At 38.6% G+C, this 23,992-nt stretch overlaps 1 protein-coding gene across 5 annotated transcripts in view; it reads left to right on the top strand.

Annotated features, from left to right (window-relative positions):
* TBC1D4 (TBC1 domain family member 4) overlaps window positions 1-21,189 on the top strand; it is a 159,416-nt gene extending 138,227 nt beyond the window's left edge. For 4 of the 5 annotated variants that reach the window (XM_077812371.1, XM_077812364.1, XM_077812397.1 and 1 more), the window contains 7 exons: window positions 2,770-2,928; window positions 3,768-3,926; window positions 5,162-5,406; window positions 12,717-12,876; window positions 16,082-16,251; window positions 17,312-17,488; window positions 18,879-21,189. In XM_077812371.1, the coding sequence (XP_077668497.1) occupies window positions 2,770-2,928; window positions 3,768-3,926; window positions 5,162-5,406; window positions 12,717-12,876; window positions 16,082-16,251; window positions 17,312-17,488; window positions 18,879-19,112 (1,304 nt within the window). In that variant the 3' untranslated portion in view covers window positions 19,113-21,189. Of the gene's footprint in view, window positions 1-2,769; window positions 2,929-3,767; window positions 3,927-5,161; window positions 5,407-12,716; window positions 12,877-16,081; window positions 16,252-17,311; window positions 17,489-18,878 lie in introns of those variants that run through there. The other variant, XM_077812389.1, reaches the window with a different exon arrangement.
* The last annotated feature ends 2,803 nt before the right edge of the window (window positions 21,190-23,992 follow it).

The raw sequence follows: 23,992 nt of genomic DNA, 5'->3' as shown, positions 1-23,992 counted from the left end.
TGTGCATGTCTGGTCTCCCTGGTGAAAACCAGAAAATAACAGTGTAGTGATGGGTGCTGTGTAACTGCATTCCAGTTTTTAACTCACTGGGTTCTCTGACTTGTGGAGATTTATCAGCTGAGAATGCATTGCTGCCAATACATCGGACTTAATCTCACCAAGTAAATGCAGGTGTCTTTGCTTAAGGAACCTAGGCACTGGTTACCTAGTGTTAGAGGAGACAAGATGACTTGAAACAAGGTATAGGTTGTTCTGGAAACTTTCCCAGTCTCCATATTAATTTTGCATTTGTTTGGTTGAGATATTATAGTCCAAGCTTGTGATATTGTGTTGAAAGCACCTATTGAAAGCTGACGCACATTAAAGCTAGTAGGGTATTTCATTATTACACCTTGATTCAAGTGGTGATTGGTATCCCAACACTACAGTCTATTACAGACTTGAGAAAATGTAAACCCAGAAAGGGCTGAAACCTCTAGTGGCAGCATGATTCTTAATTGTATATTAATCGCACTGATTATTGCTTTGTTTTTAATATGCAACTTCCACCCCTTTATGAAATAGCTCTCAGCAATTCTTATCTGCGAATGTGTTGTATTAAATGTACTGATTAAAATATTAACAGATTATCTCCCACTGTTCTTTGTGCCTTCGAGGAAACTTGAATGCTAATAGCTATTTGTTCTGCAGAAGGTAAGATTTGTGAAGCAAATACCTATTGCTTTAATTTTGATAGTGGCTAAAGGCTACTTTTTTAAAACACAATATTTCTAGGTGATTTCACAACAGGAAAATTTAGATAAGATGGTAGCAAGCAATTAAATCTATAAGAAATCTAATTTTGCTGCCCTTATTGTCACTGAGTAGTACCTTACTCCACATGCAGTGGGACTAGCTGCGGAGCAAAGTAGTACTCAGTGTAAATAAGGGTGCCAGAATCGAATGCCTTTTTGGCAGTACAGGCATTTCACATTCTTATGGTCTTGCATTTATGCAACAGTTTGCATTAAAAAAATCAGTGGGTTTTTTTGCCTTTGAAGAACAACCGTTGTTCCCTAAAGGTAACTTTTTAAAAAATCCAGGTGTAATATCCAAGTTTAGATTGAAGCTCATTGAAGTAGGAGCTCTCCTAAATGCTTCCTGCCTAGCACAAAGCTACTGGGTCCCCTAGACACTACCACAATACAAATAATTACAAGAATTTTTTATTGGGCCCTTGTCAGTCAGATAAAGATGAGGACAAATTATAAAGCACTTGAGGATACTCAGCAACTAGACTTGTGGAATGGCCTAGACATTTAATTTCTGATCCTGTACGTGTCCTAATTAACTGAGGCTTGTCATGGGTTTCTTCCACTTTTCACTGAAGCATCGGGTATTGGCCATTTCTGGAAATAGGGTAGCTAGTTTGAGGGACAGAGGGTCTGATTTGGATTTGCAAGTCCTGTGTTCCCATAGAATCCCCAGTGTTGGTTTGTATCACTCTGATCTGGGGAAAAAATCATGGGTCCTCAGTGAACCATGTAAACTTACTTCCAACAGTGATCATGGCAAATGTGTGAAACTTAGTTATTGGAATCCTTGAGGGATCATATTGTGCAATAATGCAGTAAGTAACCTGCTCAAATGATTATCAAAGACTATTTGCAACAATTGGACTCTGGAACTGCATGTGGGTTAAATCTCAACATCGGTAGCATAGTGTGTGCATTAAACCCTCCACTTCCTAACAAATGCACAGTAAAAGAGCTACTGTGACATTCCCAGGTAGAAATTGAAATTCAGCCTCCATGAAAATCCAGAATTACCTGACAGCTCTTCTAGAAAAGTTAGTCTCCAGGAGTTGCTAGAAGAAATGAGCATAAAGCAGGACCTAATGAGAAGATTAGGTGGTAGAGCATCAGACTGGATTCACCAAATGGTGCACCTTAGAGTCAAGGAGATTAAAAACTCTTAAAACTTTCTGCTATCCTGCATTGTGACTCTGAGCAATGGTGTTAAGGGGAAAGGATACTAAAATAAGAACCTCATTGCTGTGCGAAGTATCTATTTAAAACTGTCATGATCTATTAGGACCACTATGAACAGTGTAGCTGGTGGGACCACATAATGATAATGATCTTGACTTTGTCTTTTAAAAGAGAAGTTTCCTAAAAAGACTTCACCAAAGCTCTTGCAGCTCCAGAAGGAGCATTCAAAGTCTGAGGTTTCTCACACTGAAGTTATTTTAATGTGCAATATACATAAAGTAAAAATTATCTGATAAATCGTTTTGCACGATTGTTTGTTGCTGAGATGTCAACATTTAGCCACAGAAAGTCATCTGATAATACCTTTCCATCATCAGCAGAACTCCGGATCATGTCTTTTGAAATATGGAAAGATGATCCTTTGTTCATTCCATCAACATTGGTTTAAGAATTATAAGGATTCTGTTGTGGAATAGTCATTTCACTCAGCAAAGCTTTGCTAAAGTTAAGAGAAGGAGCAGTTGTGGGAAGGGGAGGAAACACATCTGATTTCTTTTATGTTTCTTGTACATTGGTTTGTGACTTTATCATATTCTTTATTCAGCAATCTGAGTCATATGTGTCAATAGAGGTATAGCCCAACAGTTCATTTAAAGTCAGTCTCCTATTATTTGTCCATTGATTCAAAGTGTCCTATGCAGTAACAGAAGAGAGATTCTGGATACTACATTGGCTGTATTGAGATATTTGATTTCTGATATGATCTCTCATATACGCTTCATCATGTTCTATATTCCAGCAAGCAGAGATGAACTCCAATCAAGAAAAGTTAAATTGGACTACCTTGAAGTTGGTACATGTCAGAAAGATGTCATAAATATCTGGGATAAGAAGTTATTAAACTGCAGAGCCAAAATCAGATGTGAAATGGAGGATATTCATACCACTCTGAAAGAAGGTATTTATTATGTAGGATGTGTTTTGTCTGGGGCATTTGGGAGACTTTTTTTGTTCAGTCTTTAAGATTATTTATACCAAATCTACCTTCAGTAAGCTTGTTCCAGTGGCACCAAATCAGTAAAAATTGCCTGTTGCCTTTTTTCCCCAACACCAACTAACTGTTGTGCAATGAGAACATATACTGATTCTGTTGTGCCTATAATATATTGAAACAGTGCTGCAGAAAGATCAAGTGAATGATTACATAGCTGTACTACTGTATCTAAGGTGATGTCCCGAGGTAGGTTAGCATTGGTGGGGATTTCTCCCAGGGCCTCTGGATTTAAAAGCAGGAACCTCTACTCTGAGACAAAGATTCCAGTTCCTTGGCTCAAGGCTGTAGCAGACTCATAAACCTTTATACGTGGACTAGTCACTAGACAGGGGACAGAGGGCCACAGTTCATCAGTGTGGGTTACACATTTGGCTATGGAAGCTCACCCTAACAATTCCCATATGGGTTACCCCTTGTAACACAATGCCCCAGTTGGGAATTGAATCTGAGATATCTGGGCCTAAAATCATGAGCCTTTGTTTAAGCATTAGCTTGAAGTCAGTAGTAGACTTATAAACCTCTATGTGAACTAGCCAATACATGGAGACAAAAGGACTATACTATTATTGTGAGGTACATATAGATTAAGTCTTTATCGTGGTTCTCAACCTTCAAGTTAGGAACCTTAGTTATAATGCATTGTATGACATTATCTTTATAAAACAGAAGTCACTATTATGGATAAAAGCTTTCACACTGTTCAGCTGCTCAGGGCATTCGTTTTCTCTCTCCTCTGATTTTAGGTGTACCAAAAAGCCGCCGGGGAGAAATTTGGCAATTTCTAGCTGTACAACATCGCGTAAGACATGGACTGCCAAGCAAACAACAACCTCCTGACATCTCGTACAAAGAACTCTTGAAACAGCTGACAGCTCAGCAACATGCTATCCTTGTAGATCTAGGTACTTTTGTGGTGGTTGATAGATGCTCTAAAGTGTACTTTGTGTCCTATTGCTGAGGTGAATAGAAAACGTTAGTTTTTAGTTTAAGTTTTGGGTTGTTTCATGTTGGTACAGAAACAAAGATGCTACTGTGCATTAACATATGTTCTGTCTAGGCTGCCTTCGGTGTTGTCTTTGCCAAACATTCCTGCACCTTTAGTTTGTGCTGTATGCATACCATGTCTGCAATGGGAGACACTTAGCCTGCAAAATTGCACTCATCAAATTCATGGGTAACTGCAGAGCAGGAAGAAAATGGACTGGAGTGGAGCAGGAGTGAACCACAAACTTGAAGGATATAATTCTGTCACTGTTGAAGTCAGTGGTAAAATTCACTGTGACTTCAGCTGGGGTAGGATTTCACCTGAAGGATGAAAAGAAAAACAGAGCTGTGTGAAGAGAGGACAGGGCTATGTAGGCTGGCTGACTTATGAGAAAGCAATGGATCGGTCAGTAATGGTTGGAGGGAGATGACAGAAAAGCAAATAAAAATGAAGGGAAAAAGGGAGAGAGGAGATCAGGGTAACCTTAAGAATAATTATTCTTGGAGAACATGAATTCAGAACATGAATTTTTTAAAAATTACAAATGCATGAAATTGATCCTCCTCCTCTCTCCTCCCACCCTCTCGTATGTCAGTTGTCTTAGATTGTAAGGGGCTATCTTTCTGTGTGTTTGTATAGAATCTAGCACAATGGGGCCTGATCCTGATTGGAAACTCGGTGCTACTGAACTAGAAAGTATTGGATCCTGCAGCTTGAACCTAGCCCTAACCTGAAGTAGCTATAGTACAACTTTGGGGGGAAAATAATAGGTTCCAGAACTTCTATTTTTTTTTCTGTTTCATAAATAAAAAAATAAAATAAAAATAAATCAAGTGTATAACAAACAACTATCCAGTGCTTAGATACAGCAGCAATGGGTGCCCTAGAACTACCCAAGATATGGTTTTATTCAGTACAGCTTTGATATTGCCCTAGTCAGAAAGTATGACCAACTATCCAAATTTTGTTTCATAATTTAAATCCAATTCTAAGGATATGTTCTGGGAAGGCGTGATAAGAGAAACTTCTACAAATACAGAGGAGAGGAGTTTTATGGGTTTCTTCTCTCTAGAAAAGAGAACTGAGAATTAAATACCTCCTTTTTTTAAAAAAAAAAAAAAAATTATTTATTTATTTTTATTTTTACACCAGGCAGGACATTCCCTACACATCCTTACTTCTCTACCCAGCTGGGAGCAGGGCAGCTGTCACTCTTTAATCTCCTGAAAGCTTATTCTTTGCTGGACAAGGAAGTGGGTTATTGCCAAGGTATCAGCTTTGTGGCTGGAGTACTGCTTCTACACATGAGTGAGGAGCAAGCCTTTGAAATGCTGAAATTCCTCATGTATGATCTTGGCTTCCGTAAACAGTACAGGCCAGACATGATGTCACTACAGGTAAGTTGGTCCTTTCTCCTAAAACAAACTAAACTTGAATCTGCTGTAGGGTTTCCTAGGGGCTGTGCCTGTTCTAATACTTGGAAAGTTGCAGTTTGTTATGATGATAAGTGCTAGAGGTGAGTAAAATGCATATAGTTAACCTTGCCAAACATCTCTCTTCTTTTCTCATTTAGAAGTAGATAAATGAATCTTAAGAGTTGTAAAGTTCTTCCCATCACAAATCGTGATACTCTTCCATTTGGGACCTGTGCTTTTTCTTTTCATCCCTTCCTTTCCTGCTCATTTTTTTGCCCTCCCCTCAAAAAACAAAGCAAAAGCAACCACTCTCCAAACCCCATATAAACCATGATCATTTTTATCTGTCTGCTGGCCCCTGCCTTCACGCAGAGAATGAGTAAAAACAAGGAAACCCTCAACTAAAAGGTGAAGATTAAAGGCCTCGCTCCTGTTTGTTACATCATTTTGTTAATTCTATCCAGCAGGATTTAGAATTTTAAAAAAAAAAAAACCAAACGCGCCCCCACTGCTGTTTCACTTTGGGAAGCCTTTAAAGCCTTCATCAGAGGCTGTATCATCTCTTACACCACCTTTCAAAAGAAATGGGGACAACATAGAATTTGATACATTTGTGAAGGAAATTAAGGTCTTTGATGTAGACTATCCTTGTGCGCCCTCCCCAGAGAAACTCCAGGTCCCTCATCAATCTAAGATATGAAATCAACAAACTTCTGTCCCAAAAGGTTAAGTTTGCTTTATTTTGTTTGATGATGTTGCCGCTAATCACAATAGTAGCAATAAATGATATACAACAGACATTAATAAACTATTTCAAAAGTTTTATTCAAAACTATATTTATTTACCTGGAGGGAATCCGCCCTAGATAACTTTTTTAGTGGATTGTCTCTGTCACAGACCTGACTGTTTGAAGGAACGTTTAGATGCTCCTCTAGAAATCGCAGAACTAACTCTGGCTATCAAGGAAATGAAGGTTGGAAAGACTTCTGGCACAGATGAGTTCCCAATTGAATTAAACGCCTAGATTATTGAATGTTCAATGAGGCCACGCATGAGCAAACTCTCTCCTGTCTGCTCCAAGGAAAGCTGTAATTTCAGTTATTTCTCAATCTAGAAAAGATTTTGGAATATGTAATAATTACAGGCCTATTTCTTTAATCAGTTGTGATGCTAAGAATTTGGCTAAAGCTCTTGCTATGTGACTGGCCAAAGGTCTTTCACACATCATACACATGAATCAGGTAGCTTCCTTCGTAACAAGCATAGCTCAGATGATACTGCCGCTTCAGGAAATTCTAAAGAATCCTGAGCTGTCGCTTCTTGAGAGCCCTTTGACCACATAGCCTGGGCCTATCTTTTTCATGTGTTAACAAAGTTTGCATTTGGTAACCAATTGATTGCTTGGATTAAACTTTTATACTCTAACCCGACTTCCAAGGTAGTTATTGATGGTATTATTTCCACCCCTTTTCCATTACAGAGAGGTATGAGGCAGGCCTGCCCCCTTTCCCTCTTCCATTTGATTTAGCTCCAGAAACTTCAGCCATTGCCATCCGAGGAAATCAACATATTCATGGCATCAGGGTATGCCAAACAGAGCACAAAACTACTCTGTCTGCGAATGATGCTCTTGTATTTGTATCTAAGTCCAAGGTTACCATTCCTAACCTAAACACCATTAATAAGTTTGGATTCTTCTCAGGATATAAAATTAATGGGTGGGAATCAGAAATCGTATGCTTTGACAGATATACCCACAAAGGCATTTTTTCAAATTAGGACTTTCAATGGCAATCCTTTTATATGAAATATTTATGAATACTGATCACCAAAAATATTCCAGGACATCCCTAAAATAAATATGTCTGGGAGGCTTTTGTTTTCCCAACTTGGAAAATTATCATATCCTTTTTGTTAAGCCAGGCATCTTTGTGGCTGGTAAAGATGACCATGCGGACCACACCTTGTGTTTAGATTGAACAAGAATTGGTATACCCTCTCCCCCTTTCAGGCATTGTAGGATCCAATTATTATGGATTTGATGGCTCCAGAGCTCCCACAATGCCAGAGGTGGGGCAAGCTTGGTCAAAACTGGCTAGAAAGCTCTGCTTCCATCGATGTAGAGGCAGTCCTAGCCTTAAAATCAGTGGCAAAACCTTAATGTGGAGAGATTTGATGGAGAGAGGAATTATGACTGTGTTGCAGCTAACTGACCATGATGAATTGAAACCATTTGTAGATCTTCAGCAACAATTTGGCTTGCCCTTTTCCAGACTATGGAAATATCTCCATTTAAAGCATTTACTTACAAATGTGTTTGGACAGGATGCATTGGGAGCTCAAGAACCTCCAGAACTTTTATTGTTTCGGTTTTCTTGGCCAGTTGTTGTCCTTTTACAATTTTGTGGCCCCAAAAACCTCTGCCTTGATAATTTGAGAGTTGCTTTTTTAACATTAAATACAATTGTATTCCATTGGGTCAGAGACAGTTGTGTATCCAAATCTCTATTCCAAGCAACTATAGGCCTGAGGCTGCAGCTTATTCATCAAAAGGTAACTTTTTCAAATACACTGGTTCCCACATAGAATAATGGTAATAGGCCTCATAAATGCTGGTCACTGTTAGATGCATCCGATGAAGTGAGCTGTAGCTCACGAAAGCTTATGCTCAAATAAATTTGTTAGTCTCTAAGGTGCCACAAGTACTCCTTTTCTTTTTGCGAATACAGACTAACACGGCTGCTACTCTGAAAACTGTTAGAAATGTAATTCCTCTGGTGCTACATTAGTTTATATGTTTAGGCAGTGCCCCTGTATCAAGAATTTCTGGTAAGAAGTGGGTCAAAGGACCAATTTGGTATTGGATGCTAAATTGGAGCTCTCCCCCTTAAGTTTCATTCTTGGGCAGTGGCCAGTACCAGATTTATGTAAGGAAGGTGCAAGAAACCTCCTCCGGGGGTAATTACAGAAGTACTTGCCCATACAGAAAATTTCTTCCTCACCCTCAGCTATTGCTTTACTTATGCTCTGCAGCATGAGAGTTTATATTCATTTCAATTTTAGAAAAATCCTTACTAATTTAACTCTGTTTACCCTTCTTTTTATCCATAAAAATATCCAGCCCTTATTAGAATCCTGCAAAGCTCTTAGCCTTAATCATACTTTGGACAATGAGTTCCACATGCTGATTGTGCATTGCATAAAATAATTTTCTTTATCAGTTTTTCATTTTGATGCCTTTCAGTTACATGGAACATGCCTTTGTTCTTGTACTGTGAGACAGAGTAAACAGAAGTGCCTGATCTGCGTTCTCTGTACTATTCATTTATTTTGTATTCTTCCAGCCTGTTTTCTTTTAATTTGTCTCCTCTCTCAACTAAACTGTCTCAATTTCTTTTTACAATTTCTCAGTACACTTTTTAGACCCTTTTTAAAGGAGGCTAGGTGGCCTTTGAGTAAATGGCTCCCACCTTTAGAAAATGGAGATCTGAATTCTGCTTTCATTGCAAACAAATGTGGGTTTGGTTTCATCTCAATCTTTTGGAGACATTTGCCTGCGTCTTGAAGCCACAACCTAATGTGGCATGATTGGCAGTCTTTAGTTGAGAGGCTTACGTTCTTTGCAGGGGAATTGTGAGCTAAGACTGATGAGCTCTGTCACACCTGTACTGTATGGGGAAAACATGCACAACTCCTGCCCATGTCACACCTGGAGCTGTAGCATTTTATACTAGAACTCGCTCAGAATAAAATCTCTCTCAAATTAAATCAACAGTGACATCCAGTGGTCAGTTAAGCTACTGATAGGGCATTACCTCTTCTGGCTATTCTAAATGATATATCAATTCACTGATTTTGCTGATATAAATATGGCAGAGAGAAGAAATGTTTAATCATCAGGCTATAACCAGCACACTTTTCTGTATTATTCACATAGATAGTATACATTTTTTTCACAGAAAAAATGTAAAATTTAGGCTACAAAGTTTAAAAGCATCCTAAACAACTAGTTATCCAAAATTCAGCCCCTCTTTTGGAAAGAGCCATTTTCTCAATCTATGTAAACTGTAGTATTCTAAGTTTGATGATCTTTTTTTATTATGAGTTTTACAAAAACTGTAGCTGTCTGAGTCCCTTGGAATACTAGATTTCTAAAACAGGAATTTCTATGACTCTTTAAAAACTGAAACCTGGTATAGTAATTCCACTAAGTAAACTCTGAATCTATTTGGTATCATATGCTTGCATTAGATATAATTCACTATTGAACATAACAAATTGAACCATTATTCAATGGCGAATGAAAAGCAGCAGGTCATATATTATATGCTCTCAGACAAGTTGTGCATTTATTTTCTTTCCTGGAATGGCTATTTCCAGTAGTGGATTTTCTGTATTCAAAGTAGGAGGGCCATGCTGTTAGATCCTTCACTTACAAATTTGCTTCAGAGACTCATGAAAAGGATCTAGTCTAACTGTGTCTGTGTTACCTGACTTACCCATCTAATCTACATCCTGGTGGATATGGGCCCTGATTAACCTTGAACTGTCTCTGCATATGGCTCAAAAAGAGAAAGCATTGGGTGTTTACGATGCTTTATTTCATGGAATGCTGTTCTGACTAGTAAATACAAAACCCTAGTCTCTCTTTAAAGCTTGAATTATCTGAGACACAGTCAGGGGTATGTAGTCATATTTTCAACCTTTTCACACGCACAAATCTATAAAGTCTGAGTTTCAAATTGGGCTTCCTCCTGCACTGCATGTGTTTGACTGGGCCAATTTCACATTAAGGGGGAGTTGTCTTTTTCATATTTCTGCAGGAGGAATTTAAGACCATAGTGTGAGGTGTGATTCATACCTCAGGCTTATGCTTGATGACACTGTATATCTCTTCTGAATGTCTGTTCTGACTCAGTAAATGTGTTTTTTTAGAATATGGAGTCCCTGGGAGCAGGTGGTAAATACACAGCAATCAGAAATAATGACAGCATGAGGTTTGCACTTCTGACTCACAACTGAGAAAATAGAGGCTGAGAGATATACGAAACCAACTTCCATTTTGCTTGTGTAACTTCAGCAAAGTACGAAAGTGGCAGATGTAGAAGAAGACAACCTTTGACTGAGTGGCTTGGCAATCAGATATATAGCTGGCAATGGACATCTAATAAAAGATAGTCAAAACTTAGATTAAAAGTGGTTTTTTTCCCCCTACTCCTTCACCTGCAACCCATTGGTAGATAACTTTGAGAGTTAACTGAATTTGTCTGGACCCATTTGGAGGATGTGGGGGGCAGGAGGTTGAGGTAGGGCAGGACAGGCCCAGTCTTAGGAATTGTTCCATTTAATAAATAAGAGGAGTATTTCTCCTTTTTGAGTCTTAAGCAACCTGTAGTTTAAAAATAATTTGACTATCTTATAATGAAGTAGAGAGTGAAAAGGAATAAAGAATTACTTCATCTGGGAAAAGTACTTTATCCATTGCAACTTCGATGGAGTCAAACAGGATGGACATATATCCACAAATTCCTCTTTTTTTTTTTAAGAAGAACATTCATGCTCATTCTTGTTTATTTTTTTATGGGAAGGTGTTATCATTTCTAGCTTTGCTTTCCATCTATTAAAGAAAAATGACTTTTGATAACCAGAACTGGCTTCTAGGTGAATAGCTTATTTTAGACAAAAATACACAAGTTTTCTCTGCTAAAGAGATTATAGAAGATGATTTAGCGAGAGGATCGAAAGCTAATTAAATGGAACATGTAGTTTAAAACCAAATCCCAGGAGTAGAAAGCTTTCATAGCTTAAGTGCATAAGGCTTTACTAAGATGTGAACAATATTTTTTTCCCATAGAAAGAATTACTGATGGATTTATAGGTCACTGCTAATGGTTTTATTACTCTCCTTTGCCCATGGAATTCTAGGAGTTCTAAATTAATGCGTCTCTTGCTTGGCAAGGAGCAAGGAGTAAAATTTTCAAAAGCGCCTTAAATAGGCTACATCCCATTTTCAAAAGGATTTGAGACTTCTATCTCATTGAATCTAGCCCTTAGGAGCCTAAATCCAAGTGGCTTTCAAAGAGGTTATTAGATACCTAAGTCCAACATTAAGGTGCCACTGACATTCTCAAAACTATTGTTCAGCTGCCACCTAACCTTGTAGGCACCTAAGTCCCCATGGCACCTACCTTTCTGCCAGTAGCTATGTGCAAAGTCACCTAAATTCTGCCATCCTCCCTACCCCCCAGCTATTAAGCTGCTCAGAGCCCTTACTGACACCTAAGCCCCAGCAAGATTCTCAAACTAATTTTTCCCCCACCTATTTTGTCTGCGGGACCCAATCCAGTAGGCGTGCTCTGAGCACAGCTACTGGTTTGGGCTGCCACAAAAGACATGGGGTGAGAATTTTGGGATCTGGCTGGCATCCATGTGTCCATCCATCCCAGTCTATCCAGTAGCCCAGTGGTTATCTGGGATGTGGGAAACCCAGATTTGAATCCCCACTCTGCCTGATTTGGAGCAAGGACTTGAATCTGATTTTCCCACATCCTAGGTGAGTGCCCAAACTACTGGGCTACAGTCAATTGCTCGCTTCCTCCCCCCCCCCCCCGGCACAAAGAATATTTAACTATTTATCCAAAGTGCAACAGCTCCAATGGGAAAGAATTAGACCGACCCTACTATAGACAATAGCCCACGGGTTAGAGCACTCGCTTGGGCTGTGGAAGAGCTGGGTTCAAGTCCCTGCTCTAAATCATACAGAGCTGAGATTTGAATCAGGCTCTCTCACATTCCAGGTGAGTGCCCTGACCACTGGGCTATTCTCCATAATGGGATAGGGGTGATTTCTCTGTGGGGTTTGTTTTTGTGAGAGGGCTGACCTGGAGGGTAATCTGGAGTAATTGGATTTGATGCAAGAATTGCTGGATGAGATTCTATGCCCTGTTATACAGGAGTGTAGATTAGATGATCATAAAGGTTCTTTCTGGCCTTAAAATCTAGAAACTGAATGTAGATGATACTTCAATAATAAAATGGTCTGGTTCAAACTGATCCTTCTTACTTCAAGTGTTTGGTTTTAGTTCATGAGACTGAAATTTACTCAAAGGTAAAGGATCCACACAAGCCCTATACTCCACTTAAGATCCACTTTACTGGGCCGTCTGTGCTTGGTTTAATTTCACCTGAAGCGCATTGTGAAGTGATTGAAAAATTCAGAGAGCTCAACAGTTGTTGGTTTTTTTTTTTTTGTTTGTTCCCCCCCACCCCCCTTTCTCAACACTTACTATAGATTCAGATGTATCAACTTTCAAGACTCCTCCATGACTATCACAGAGACCTCTATAATCATCTTGAAGAGAACGAAATCAGCCCCAGTCTTTATGCTGCACCCTGGTTTCTCACGTTGTTTGCTTCTCAGTTTCCGTTAGGATTTGTAGCCAGAGTTTTTGGTAAGAGAGAGTGCTTTTATCACCGTTGTAAGCAGCACAATATCCTGTACAATGTAAGGAAAACATGCATGGGAATATTTTGCACTTTGTTTTATATACAAGTAGATAAATGCCAGATAACTTGTTCCAGTTGTCAGCCACAATTTGATATATTTATTTATTTTTAATAAAGTCAGACTGAAAGCTGGTAAACTGAAGGAAAAAACTGGCAACAACAAATTGTTATGGTGTAGAGACTTCATTGCTGAAACTTTTAGTCACTTGTACTGACATTTAAAAATAAAGGGTTTTTTTTTTATTTTTGTTTGTTTTTTAAATGGTAAGCAGACATCAGAAACTTACCTCATTAACCGTGATGATTAAGGCTGCGAGTTTGTCACGGAAGTCATGGATTCCGTGACTTTCCGTGACTTCGGCAGTGGCTGCTGCAGAGGCAGTCTTGGGCCACCGTGCGCTGCTCCCCCGCAGCAGAGTTTTGATGTGGGAGGGGGCAGGGGTTTGGGGTGAGGTGGGCTCTGGGCAGCGCTTACCTAGGAAGCTCCCCGGAAGCGGCGACATCCCCCTCGCTCAGCTGCTAGGCGGAGGCGTGGCCAGGCAGCTCTGTGCGCTGCCTCTGCCTGCAGGCACTGCCCCCACAGCTCCCATTGGCCACGGTTCCCAGCCAATGGGAGCCGCAAAGCCAGCGCTCTGGGCGGAGGCAGCACACAGAGCTGCCTGGCTGCACTTCCACCTAGGAGCTGAGTGAGCGGGATGTCACCCCCCCCCAGCAAGGTAAGCGCCGCCCAGAGCCTGCCTCACTCCACCCTGTGCCCCTGCCTCCTCCCACACTGAGACTCTGCTGCTGTGGGGGGTAGCACGGAGCCAAATAGGGAGCCTGCAGGCCTCGCCAACCTCCCCCCCTCAGTCCCCCTCCGCTCCCCTGCCGTAGCACCAGCGGGGTTCCCAGGCTGTGTGCTGCTGCCCTTCCCCAGCCCCCCACCCAGGCCGCCCTGCCCCCAGGCAACCCCCCCCCCCCAAAGTTTTAGTCACGGGTATTTTTTAGTAAAAATTATGGACAGGTCACTGGCCATGAATTTTTGTTTACTGCCTGTGACCTGTTCGTGACCTTTACTAAAAATACCCTTAATATACTAAAAGTAGCCTTAGTGATGATACAGGTATTAAACCTATTTTGCATATGGCTACTCAAGAGCAGTATGTCTATCTCAAGAGGTACAGTATTGTTTTGGGACTTCTAAACTCTGAATTGTATCATTATGGAGAAAAGGATGATGCAATAGGTTTTCAGTGCACTCCATTTCTTTCTGTAGATTTCATTAAAGTAAGCCATTGAATCCAGAAACTTGAACACTATACTCAGTTTTGATTTCATGAATATTTTAGCTATTTAGGTATTATTTAAAATTAAACAGTTTCAGCTTTAGTACATTTCATATTCTATTTAGATAACCTTTTAGAGTCTGATGTACACAGGGCAGTGTTTAATACAATAACTTCAATAGAACTACTCATGGTAGTAAGTGTTTATAGGATCACATTGATAGTTAGCAATTTCTGCATCTTATTAACAGGTTAGGAATAATAATTTCAAATTTCTTCATTTCAAAAATTGCTTTTTATGCATGCAACTTTGTGAGAGTTTGTCCAAAAATACAACAGATATCTAGATACTGTAATATACTACAGTTATCAAGAAATGAGAAAAATATATCTCATACTTTGATATCTCTTAAATCAATAGTAAGTTGCTTTTGATTTTTCCTTTGTAGCATTTGTGAAGTGTTTCTGCACTCTCAATTTTTTTTCAGCTCCTACATTATTCAAAGTGACTGCTTAATTTCCATCCTTTTGTTTGTTTTTGAATTATTTTTTCCTAAGTCACATTCATATTTTTCTCCTTTTTGCTTTTATAACAAAAATAGACATAATTACATTTTATTTCCTATTTTGGGGCCAATTTAGAAAATTAGGTGGTGTTTCATTTATTTCTCTATAATTGTGAGTGTTTAAATACTTTTTTTAATTCATTATATTCATGCTTTACAGAAGCAAAATAGTAAAAATAAGTACTCTGGTTTATTTTGCATTTTGTTTAAAAATATTATTCTCATGTTTTTGTTGCTCCAATAGACTTTGAAGTCCGGGAGTTGCCTTTTTTTTGGAGGGAGGATCATAGGTGGTTGTTCCCTAAATAAATATAACAAGGTACATCATCTGGATCTACACCAGAAACATTGTGTTTTAGTCCCCACTCCTGCAATCTCATCTGTTCAGACAGACTCCTGAACCCTTGCAGAGTCCAGCTTTCTTTAATGAAACTCCCTGGGTGAAATCCTGGCTCTGCGGAGGTAATTGACAAAAATTCCATTGACTTCAGTGGGGCTAAGACATTACCCCATTTGGGCATAAGGATCTGCCCAAGCTGATCAGATTGCAGGATCAGGGCCTTAAATTATAGACAACAGAAGGATTGCTATGGGTTTTTATGAGTAAGGTTTTTAGTCTTTTTTAAAGAGCTTATAAAGCTTCCAGTAATGAAGTAACTATTTACTACCTTGTGAACAGTAGGATAAAATAAAAGGAGTACTTATGGCACCTTAGAGACTAACCAATTTATTTGAGCATGAGCTTTCGTGAGCTACAGCTCACTCAAATAAATTGGTTAGTCTCTAAGGTGCCACAAGTACTCCTTTTCTTTTTGCGAATACAGACTAACACGGCTGTTACTCTGAAACCTAGGATAAAATAGTCATTTCTTAACTGTCATTCTGTATTATATTTAATGATCAGCTCCCAATAATAAACGTATGTTAAGGTTTTTTTAAATTAACAATATACATTCCTCTTAATATGGTTAATATCACACACATTAGAAAGATACTCAAATGCCTTTCACACTTAGGTCTTCAGAGTGTGCTTGTCCAACAAGCGTAAAATCTTTTTTTTCCTAAAGCACTGTATTTGTAAAAGGGCAGTAAAAGTTTTTGTACATTTTTTTCATTTATTAAACTGATGCTGAAATATTGGAGTCTTCTAAATAATGAAAATATAGGGTCCATCATATTTTGACCATATTATTAGTTTCCCTCCACAGTTTACTACTGCTCAAATATAGAAAGGCAAAGGAAAGTATCCCAGCACAAAAATTAACCCAAATAATTTTAATACTTATTTTCAATGTATTTACAATTTTTTTCTGTTTTAGACATTATCTTTCTTCAAGGAACTGAAGTCATATTTAAGGTAGCTCTGAGTCTACTTAGCAGCCAAGAAGCACTTGTAATGGAATGCGAGAGCTTTGAGAATATTGTTGATTTCCTTAAAGGCACTATCCCAGACATGACTAAGCTTCAAATGGAAAAGATTATTACCCAGGTAAAGTTGGGGGTTTTTCCCCTTTATTTCTTTCCATGTAACTTATAAATAAGATATTAATCCGAAGATGAATACAGGGGTCTCTGCTAATGATGAGTCACTTACTTCAATTTATACAATATCAGTTAGTTCCCCTCTCAGTTGCTATAACACTAAATTCAAGGAGTCATTTTCTGGACTATCCTTGTAATCTGTAGGTCATATCAATTTTTTTATAGTTTTGATGGCCTCTAGTCTGATCAAGAAATCCATCACTATAGAAAATCCTTATGAGCCAATTAACACTATGCTTAAAATCGCATTAGTGACAAACCCATTCAGACATGGCTGTTGCTAGCAGTTTCCCTGACCAATGGGAAAAGGATATTTTTCCAGAAAACGCTAGCCAACCCGTGCCTCAGCCTATCTGCTCTACTCTAGTATGCTTTTTTTAACATGGTTCTCAAATTCCTGACCTCGTTGGTTGGGATTACCAGGTTAGAGCCTTACAATCCCCATGGATATTGAATTGGTATGTATGCTTCTTACTGTGCCTAACAGTATATGATAAAAAGCAATAAAACATAACAGTAACATGCATCATCATTAACGTCATTGGGTTATCAGGTATTAAGTGTATCTCTAAATTAGAGGGAGAAGTTGCTCAGTGTGTATGCGTTCAGTAATTAACACAATCTAGAGTTGCTTAGATTTGAGTCACCTGAAAAACAGCAAACGTCAATCTGAGCCTGAGTTTTCTGCTGAGCTGACAGTTTCTGAGACTTTCCCTTGCAAGGCTGGTGTCACCCTAGCCTTTGTCTCTCTCTTACCTTAGAGCCTCTCCAAAGCCATATTTCAAAGGCTCAGAAAGGCAGTCTGTTCAGTGCTTATATAGCCCCCATCAGTGTAATGTGCCAGTTCCTCACAATCTCTCTGAATATTGTTCCTTTCTAGTTGGGGCAATGAAGTCTATGCTAGATGGCAATTAAAATATTAAGTAAACTAAGTAGAATTGCCAATTAACCAAATGAAGTTAATGCTCCCTGTTGTAAGCAAAGCTATTTTTTCCCTCTCCTGGTAGGTTTTTGAGATGGATATTTCCAAACAGCTTCATGCATATGAAGTAGAGTACCATGTACTACAGGATGAGCTGCAGGAAGGTTTAAATCCCTGTGATGATGTTGAACCTTTGGAGAAATTGGAGAGGGCCAACAGTCAGCTAAAGAGGCAAAATATGGACTTGTTGGAGAAGCTACAGGTAAATGGCCAAAGATAATTGGATCACTATGCATTAACTTTTTGCTAAAATTCAGCAAACAGGCAGGGGATTTTCTTTTAAAGTCATTTAAGAAATTGATTTTTTTTTAATGTTTAAAAACTTGGCATTGGGAGATTGTTCCACAGCCTAATAGCTTTTGCAATCAAGAAGTTCTTGTTTTGTGTGTTCGATGTAATTTTTTTTCTTTTACTCCATTTGTCATCCTCTGTACCCATTTAAATAATTCCTCTTCCTTCTTGATTTTACTTTCTCCAAATACCTGTAGGTTGTGTCCATCCTCACCTGCTTAATTATCTCTTGGATAATTTGTACATCTTCAACATTTTTAATCTTCTCATAAATCAGTTCTTCCAGCCCCCTCATTTTTTGTTTTTTCTTCAGTTTGTAAATATCTAGCTCCTCCATACCCTGTATCACACTGGGTTTTGGCTGACTGTCTCTTCGCCACCTTAAATACAATTGGATGTTCCGTATCAACTCTAAAGCATGATTTCATTCTAAGTTCATACCTCCCATTGGCTATCTGGACTTTGATTATTTTCCCCGTTTGTATTATCTTGCATTATTACAAAATACAATACCCTTCTTTCCATGAGACCAGACCGATTAATCTTTAGTAGTGATCTACTTATTTATTTCCATATAGCAATGGAAGGATCTGTACAACTCCTGTACAAGATCACTGAAGAATACCATGGAGTCCTACCAAGATATTGGTAACTCCGTCCTCTAGCAGAGATATGGAGAAGTAGGGAGGTACTTTGTGGCTGACAGTGCTGCTAGTATCACCTTAGGGAGCTGTATGCTTCTGAGGGGAGCAGGGGCCTGTTCCCCAGTAACTATGGTACCAGAACCTAGGAATTATTTCACAACTCGCTGAGGCACATGATGTTCACTTTCCCTCTGCTTGAGCTAATGCAAATTGCTGAAAACCCCAAATAGAACAGTTCCTTTCCTTTTATAACCTTCCAGTTCCTCTGTCAGGTGACTCCCAGATCACCTGCCCTTAGCAGGTATCTTCATTACCAGGCAACTGCTCTCTTGGCGAACCAGTTCTCCTGGATGGAGCCAGTCAGTTGTCTAGGATGTTTGTATTTGAATAGAGGACCATCCCAATTTAATGACCTTCCATTAGCAGCCCTATATCGCTTCCCTTTGGAATTTCAGTCTAGCGTGAGAAAGGCAAAGGAGAGTAGACAAAAACCTGCAGCATACAGAAAATTCCTAATCTCACACAATTATACAGATCATCATATTATGTACATGAGTTGTATGGAGGAAAATGGGTACAACCACATATTGTGGGAAAGGTCTTAATCTGAATCTCTTAGAAGGTAATGTAAAGTGATATTCTTACTACTTCTTGCAGATAGCTCATGCTAAAATTCAGAGTCTGGAATCCAACCTGGAAAACATATTGTCTCGAGAGAACAAAATGAGGAGCTTAATCCAGTCGCTGGAACAGGAAAAGATGGCATATCAAAAGACTGTTGAGCAAATAAGTAAATACCTGCCAGTAGAAGCACTGTCCGACTGTGAACTGTTCCTGAAGGAAGTAAATGCCAACCCAAACAATAAAACAAAGCAAGGAAATAAGCCATAAGTAAGAGTTTCAGGCAGTATAATTTCAAATACGAAGGGAAAGCAAAGATATGTATGCTGCTATAACAGAACTCAGAAAGCAGCAGGTAGTGGTTTGCCTAAAACCGGTGCTGGGACACTTATAGCAGCAGATGGGCCTTGTCACTCTCATTATGCAAATCCCAGGTTATCAAAATAGATTTTTTTTTTAATGGTTGTGTACATATATCACAATGGGAAATAAAGGACTGTTGCATTTAATTGTGACAAGTAGATGTATATTTAGAGTTGATTTAAAGGAAAAGGTCAGAACTTCACTAATGAAAGCCAAAGTGGTGGTAAATTTAATTCTAGATGCCTATCTTTTGTCTTGTAGCAAAATGAGGATAATGTGTCTCATATATATATATGTATAATACTTGAAAAAGATGAATGTATTTTTTCCTCCAAAGAACAGCATGTTTCACATGTTTTGTGGAATTCTGTGTAAACGAGTGTGTCTGTCATTAATTCTACTGACGTGTGTGTATATAACAATAACTAAGGCTGACTGTCACCATGTGGCTCTTATAGGGAGAATTGTAATGCCATATGCTGCCTGGAATGTGCCAGTCAGGAAGTTACTCCCCCATGCCAGTTGAAATTGACAGGCATTATGTCACAGTTATGCCTAAAGAACTCAAAAGACTGAAAAGTCAGGAAAAAGCAAGAGCCAGAAAATGGTTGTTACCTCACTTCCTGCCTCTCCCACCCCAGGAGTTTGACAATAGGAGTTGAAGGAAGGAAACAGGGCTGCAGAGTGGTCTGGAGTCTGAGCTTAATTTCCTGCAGGTGACATGTTGTGGTAATGTATTTAAAACTGGACAGGGTTTTCAAATTGCAAAAGAAACCTTGTAAGACCTTCTGTTGTCAGACAGTTCACTGATTCCCCCAACAGTTATATAGCTAATTTTTTGGGGGTGGGGAGGTATAATGGGGCACTGGATAAAGTGGGGAGCTAGGATTTCTAAACATTCTGAGTCCCCAAATACATTGTGAAAGACATACATCGGATAATTTTCAGGCTTGTGCTGTGAAACTGTATAGGGAGAGGATTAGCTAGCCAGACTTTAAATGTCATGTACCTTTCAATTTAAAGCATTGGTTTGAAACACATAATTGAAAGAACATATTATAAATGCAGCTTAACGCTTTCAGGCTGTTCCTGTATTCTGTTACCACCACTTCTTTGTAAACTTGTTTTAATTATCCTGTCATGAGTGAATCTGTCCTAGACAGAGGAAGGTAAGCCCAGGTAATTTCTTAGATTGTATGTATGTCAACCAAAAGACAATAAATAAGATGCCTACAGATTTGAAAAATCTAGTTGTGATTAGTGTAAATCTGCAAGAAGGTTTGTTTGTATGTAGGAGACATGTATTTTGGAATTCATGTCAGAGTTGTTACTTGAATGTTAAAATGGGTCACGTTATCTTACCATTTATGCTATATTCCAGGCAGGTGGTTTTTTTTGTTTTTGAAGTATAAAAATCAAGCCAAGTGCCAAATTCAGCAAAGTGTCATTTACGCATAAGATTGTTTGATTGGAAAGCAAATGTTGAACCTAACTGCTTTTTGTGTCAGAATGCTTTGTTAATTTCAAGGGAAAAAAATAGCAACAGAATCACTGCTTTGCTGCTCATTGCTGCAGAGTTTAGTTTTATTTCCATGGTGGTTTTCTTATTTGGTAGTACTCATTCAATTACTGTATTTATCTTTCTTATTACTGTCGGGTGCAAGCTCTTACACTGTGTATAAAATTACATGGAATCTGACTTGGTATTTCAATAATGTTTCATTGCACCAGATGGAAAAATGCCAAGTGAAGAGGCAATTCTTTGCAGTTTGTTCAAAGTAAATTTTAGCTAATATGTATATACAGAACTAATCCCAGGGAACTGCAGTACAGTGTAGTACAAGACCAAGGGTGTTCAGATACATACTGTTACTTTTTCTTTTTTTTTTAGATGCACTGAATGTGCTTTATCCTCTGTTTTACTTATATCAATTTTTTTTTCATGTGATGCCTGGAGAATTTCCAATAAATGTAATTTGCTGCATTTCCCATGGCCTCTGGCTTTTTTTTCATTTCTCCTCATTTCTAGTACCAGTTTTTCACTTGTAACAGTGCTGTCTTCATGGAAAAATTAAGGAATCTGTTTAGTCTCTGTGTGTGAAAAACAGGATTTGCAAAAGGACACAGGAAAAATGCAAATTATGACAATTTAAAATATACAAACAATATATTTTTCAAAATTTCAAAGCCTGAATTCCTTTTTTTTTTAATTTTTAAGCTGTTCACTTTCAATAGACAGAGATGTTAGGAATGATAACTATGGGAATTTGTTTAATTCAGAGGAAGGAATCTGAATCTGTCTAGCCTTTTGTGCCCTCATTTGAAAAACCTACACAAGTGGTGACAAACTATTTTTCACGGTGTATTCTATGTTATGAGACATTCATCATGGTCTTTGTTCTGCACACTTGCATAATTTGTAACATGTATCTCTGGGGTGCCCTGCTTCAAATATAAAATCTACAAAGATCTGTTTAAGATGAATAACAATCAAAAGTATAGTTGAAGTTTGTCGTTTAATTACAGGTTTTTCAGGGTTTGTGTATGTATGTATGTTTATAACAAATCACTATAGGTGATCGTTTACATCCCATATCCCCAGATTTTTATTAATTCTCGTTTTATTTTAAGAAAATCAAATTAGTAGTTTAGGCCCAAAAGGTAGATGAGTTGAAATAAACAATAAAACCTAATACCAATAAAACTGTGTTCATGGTTTACAGAAAAAAAAATATTAAGGGGTTGAGCATATTGCTTGAGGTTTAAATATTTCCTTGCACTATTTGCAAAGCTAATACATGAGGATCAGTCATTGAAAATGGCCAGTCCATTTTTACTAAGATTAGGGAAATCCAAAAAATAAACTAGATTTTTTTTAAAAATTCCTTTAGTTTTAATAATTTAAGGTATTAGCTACACAGATAAGAAATTTGCTTATTAAAATATATGGACTCAAACTCCACTCTGATACATGTGTACAGAACAATGGAGGATGATGTATGAATGTAGCAGAGCAGCATTTTCCCTTGATTTTTAACCTGACAGCATCCCTTTTACAAATGTCTGTACAGTTTATTACTTTCATGTGTAAAGCTACTGTTAGTTTAAAGAACCTGTATGCCACATTCACCTATCACGCACTTTCACCCGTTACACACACCCCCCACACCCCCCAAGATGAAATTCTGAAACTATTGATCAGTGCATACCAATTCCACTGGAAGTGAATGATGCCTTATGCAATTTAAACTGAGGGTATGGGTAAGTTAAGGTAAGAAGTTTTGGAGAAGGTGCTCCCAGTCCGTCAATGCTGAACATTGCCAAAGAGTTTGGGATATGGACCGTGCCTCACTATGTACTTTTGGAAAGCATGTAGCACTTTGGGAGTGCTAATATAATACAAATAGGCACTGGATTTTGCCCCTTCTTGGGAAAAGTGTTGGAACCTTATTGACTGCAAGTGATCAGAACCTCATTTCTTCATCTTACCTGAAATGTAGCAGCCCACTATGCTATGGCTCTAACTGAGAACAGGTCAGAAGGATGAATGCAGCTACTGTATCTTCAGCACTACATCATGCAGCATCTAGGAGGAGCTAACTCTAAATTTATTGAACCTCTCAGATAGCCGAGGGCTTCCTTGAAAGGGCTGTGAAGGTTTCAATATTTTTAGCTCACAAGTTATAACTGAAAACTACTTATCTCTGCCAGGATTCTAATTACACCAGGCGGGATCTTGGAGAAGAGCTAGAGCTGGGTGAATTTTCTAAAAAACCTCTTGTGTTGGAAAATTTTCTTTTTGACCAATTTTTCCGGTTTTTAGGGTAAAAGAATTGAACTGACAGCCAAAGTCTTTTAAACCGAACTTTTTTTACCCAAAAGAAAAAAAAAGAAAAAAAGAGTTGTTTTGTAACTTTCGTTGAAAAACAAAAATTAATATTTTGAAATAATAACATTGGCATTTTTCAACCAGCTGTAAGAAGGGCCTCTTTGAAAACAGGAATGGTGACCTGTTATCTTCATTTAAACTTAAGTGTGGTGGTCATCCCTGCTATTGATTTAGACAGGTTTCCTTGCTTCTTAACCTCCTCACTGCAATGCTGCCCAGGTTGCTCAGAGTTGCCTAAATGGAGGCAATCTAGGGTGTAACAGAGCTTCTGAGGTCCAGCAATTTGAAGCACCCAGTTGTCCACAATGAGGACTTCAGATTCTTGCATACATAGCAAATGCTGCATCCCAGCTAAGAGTGAAAATTGCATCTGTTTGCTTAGAACTCTAGAAAAAGAATCTAGCATCTTCAGAAGACACCTCCACTCGTGTCTGCCACTGGACCAGATGACATAATGAACCAGCTCACCCTCCCTTCAGCTTGGTGTCTTTCCTTCATGGACATTAGATATAAAACTTTGTCTACGTTGGGCATATTGAGGCAGTCCAAATTCTGAGTGCCCACTGTCCCCTTCAGCTTGGTTCAGCATCAGGTTATTAAAGATGATTGTGTGGAAGCCTGAAGATTTCTGCATCCACACTTCCTTGATGGCACTAAATTTGATTTTAGGTAACTTAAAGGATTGTAACTGATCCTACCGTTTGTAGTTAGGTTCGAAAGTTAGCATCAATATTAAAATCTGAACTATCAGTATATGATGCTGCTTCATCTCCCTTGCGATATTAATCTCCTACCGAGCTTGTGGATGGGTGAGGGAGGGACTCTGAGCCCCCTTCTCTCTGTCCCCCACTACCATTATTTATTTTGCCTGAGAGATGCATCATTCAGCACGTCACCA

The sequence above is a fragment of the Eretmochelys imbricata genome, chromosome 1 (genome assembly GCF_965152235.1).
Source record: "Eretmochelys imbricata isolate rEreImb1 chromosome 1, rEreImb1.hap1, whole genome shotgun sequence".
In the NCBI taxonomy this organism is placed as follows: domain Eukaryota; kingdom Metazoa; phylum Chordata; order Testudines; family Cheloniidae; genus Eretmochelys; species Eretmochelys imbricata.
The sequence above is the reverse complement of the archived record's forward strand: the minus strand, read 5'-3'. Positions and strand labels throughout refer to the sequence as shown.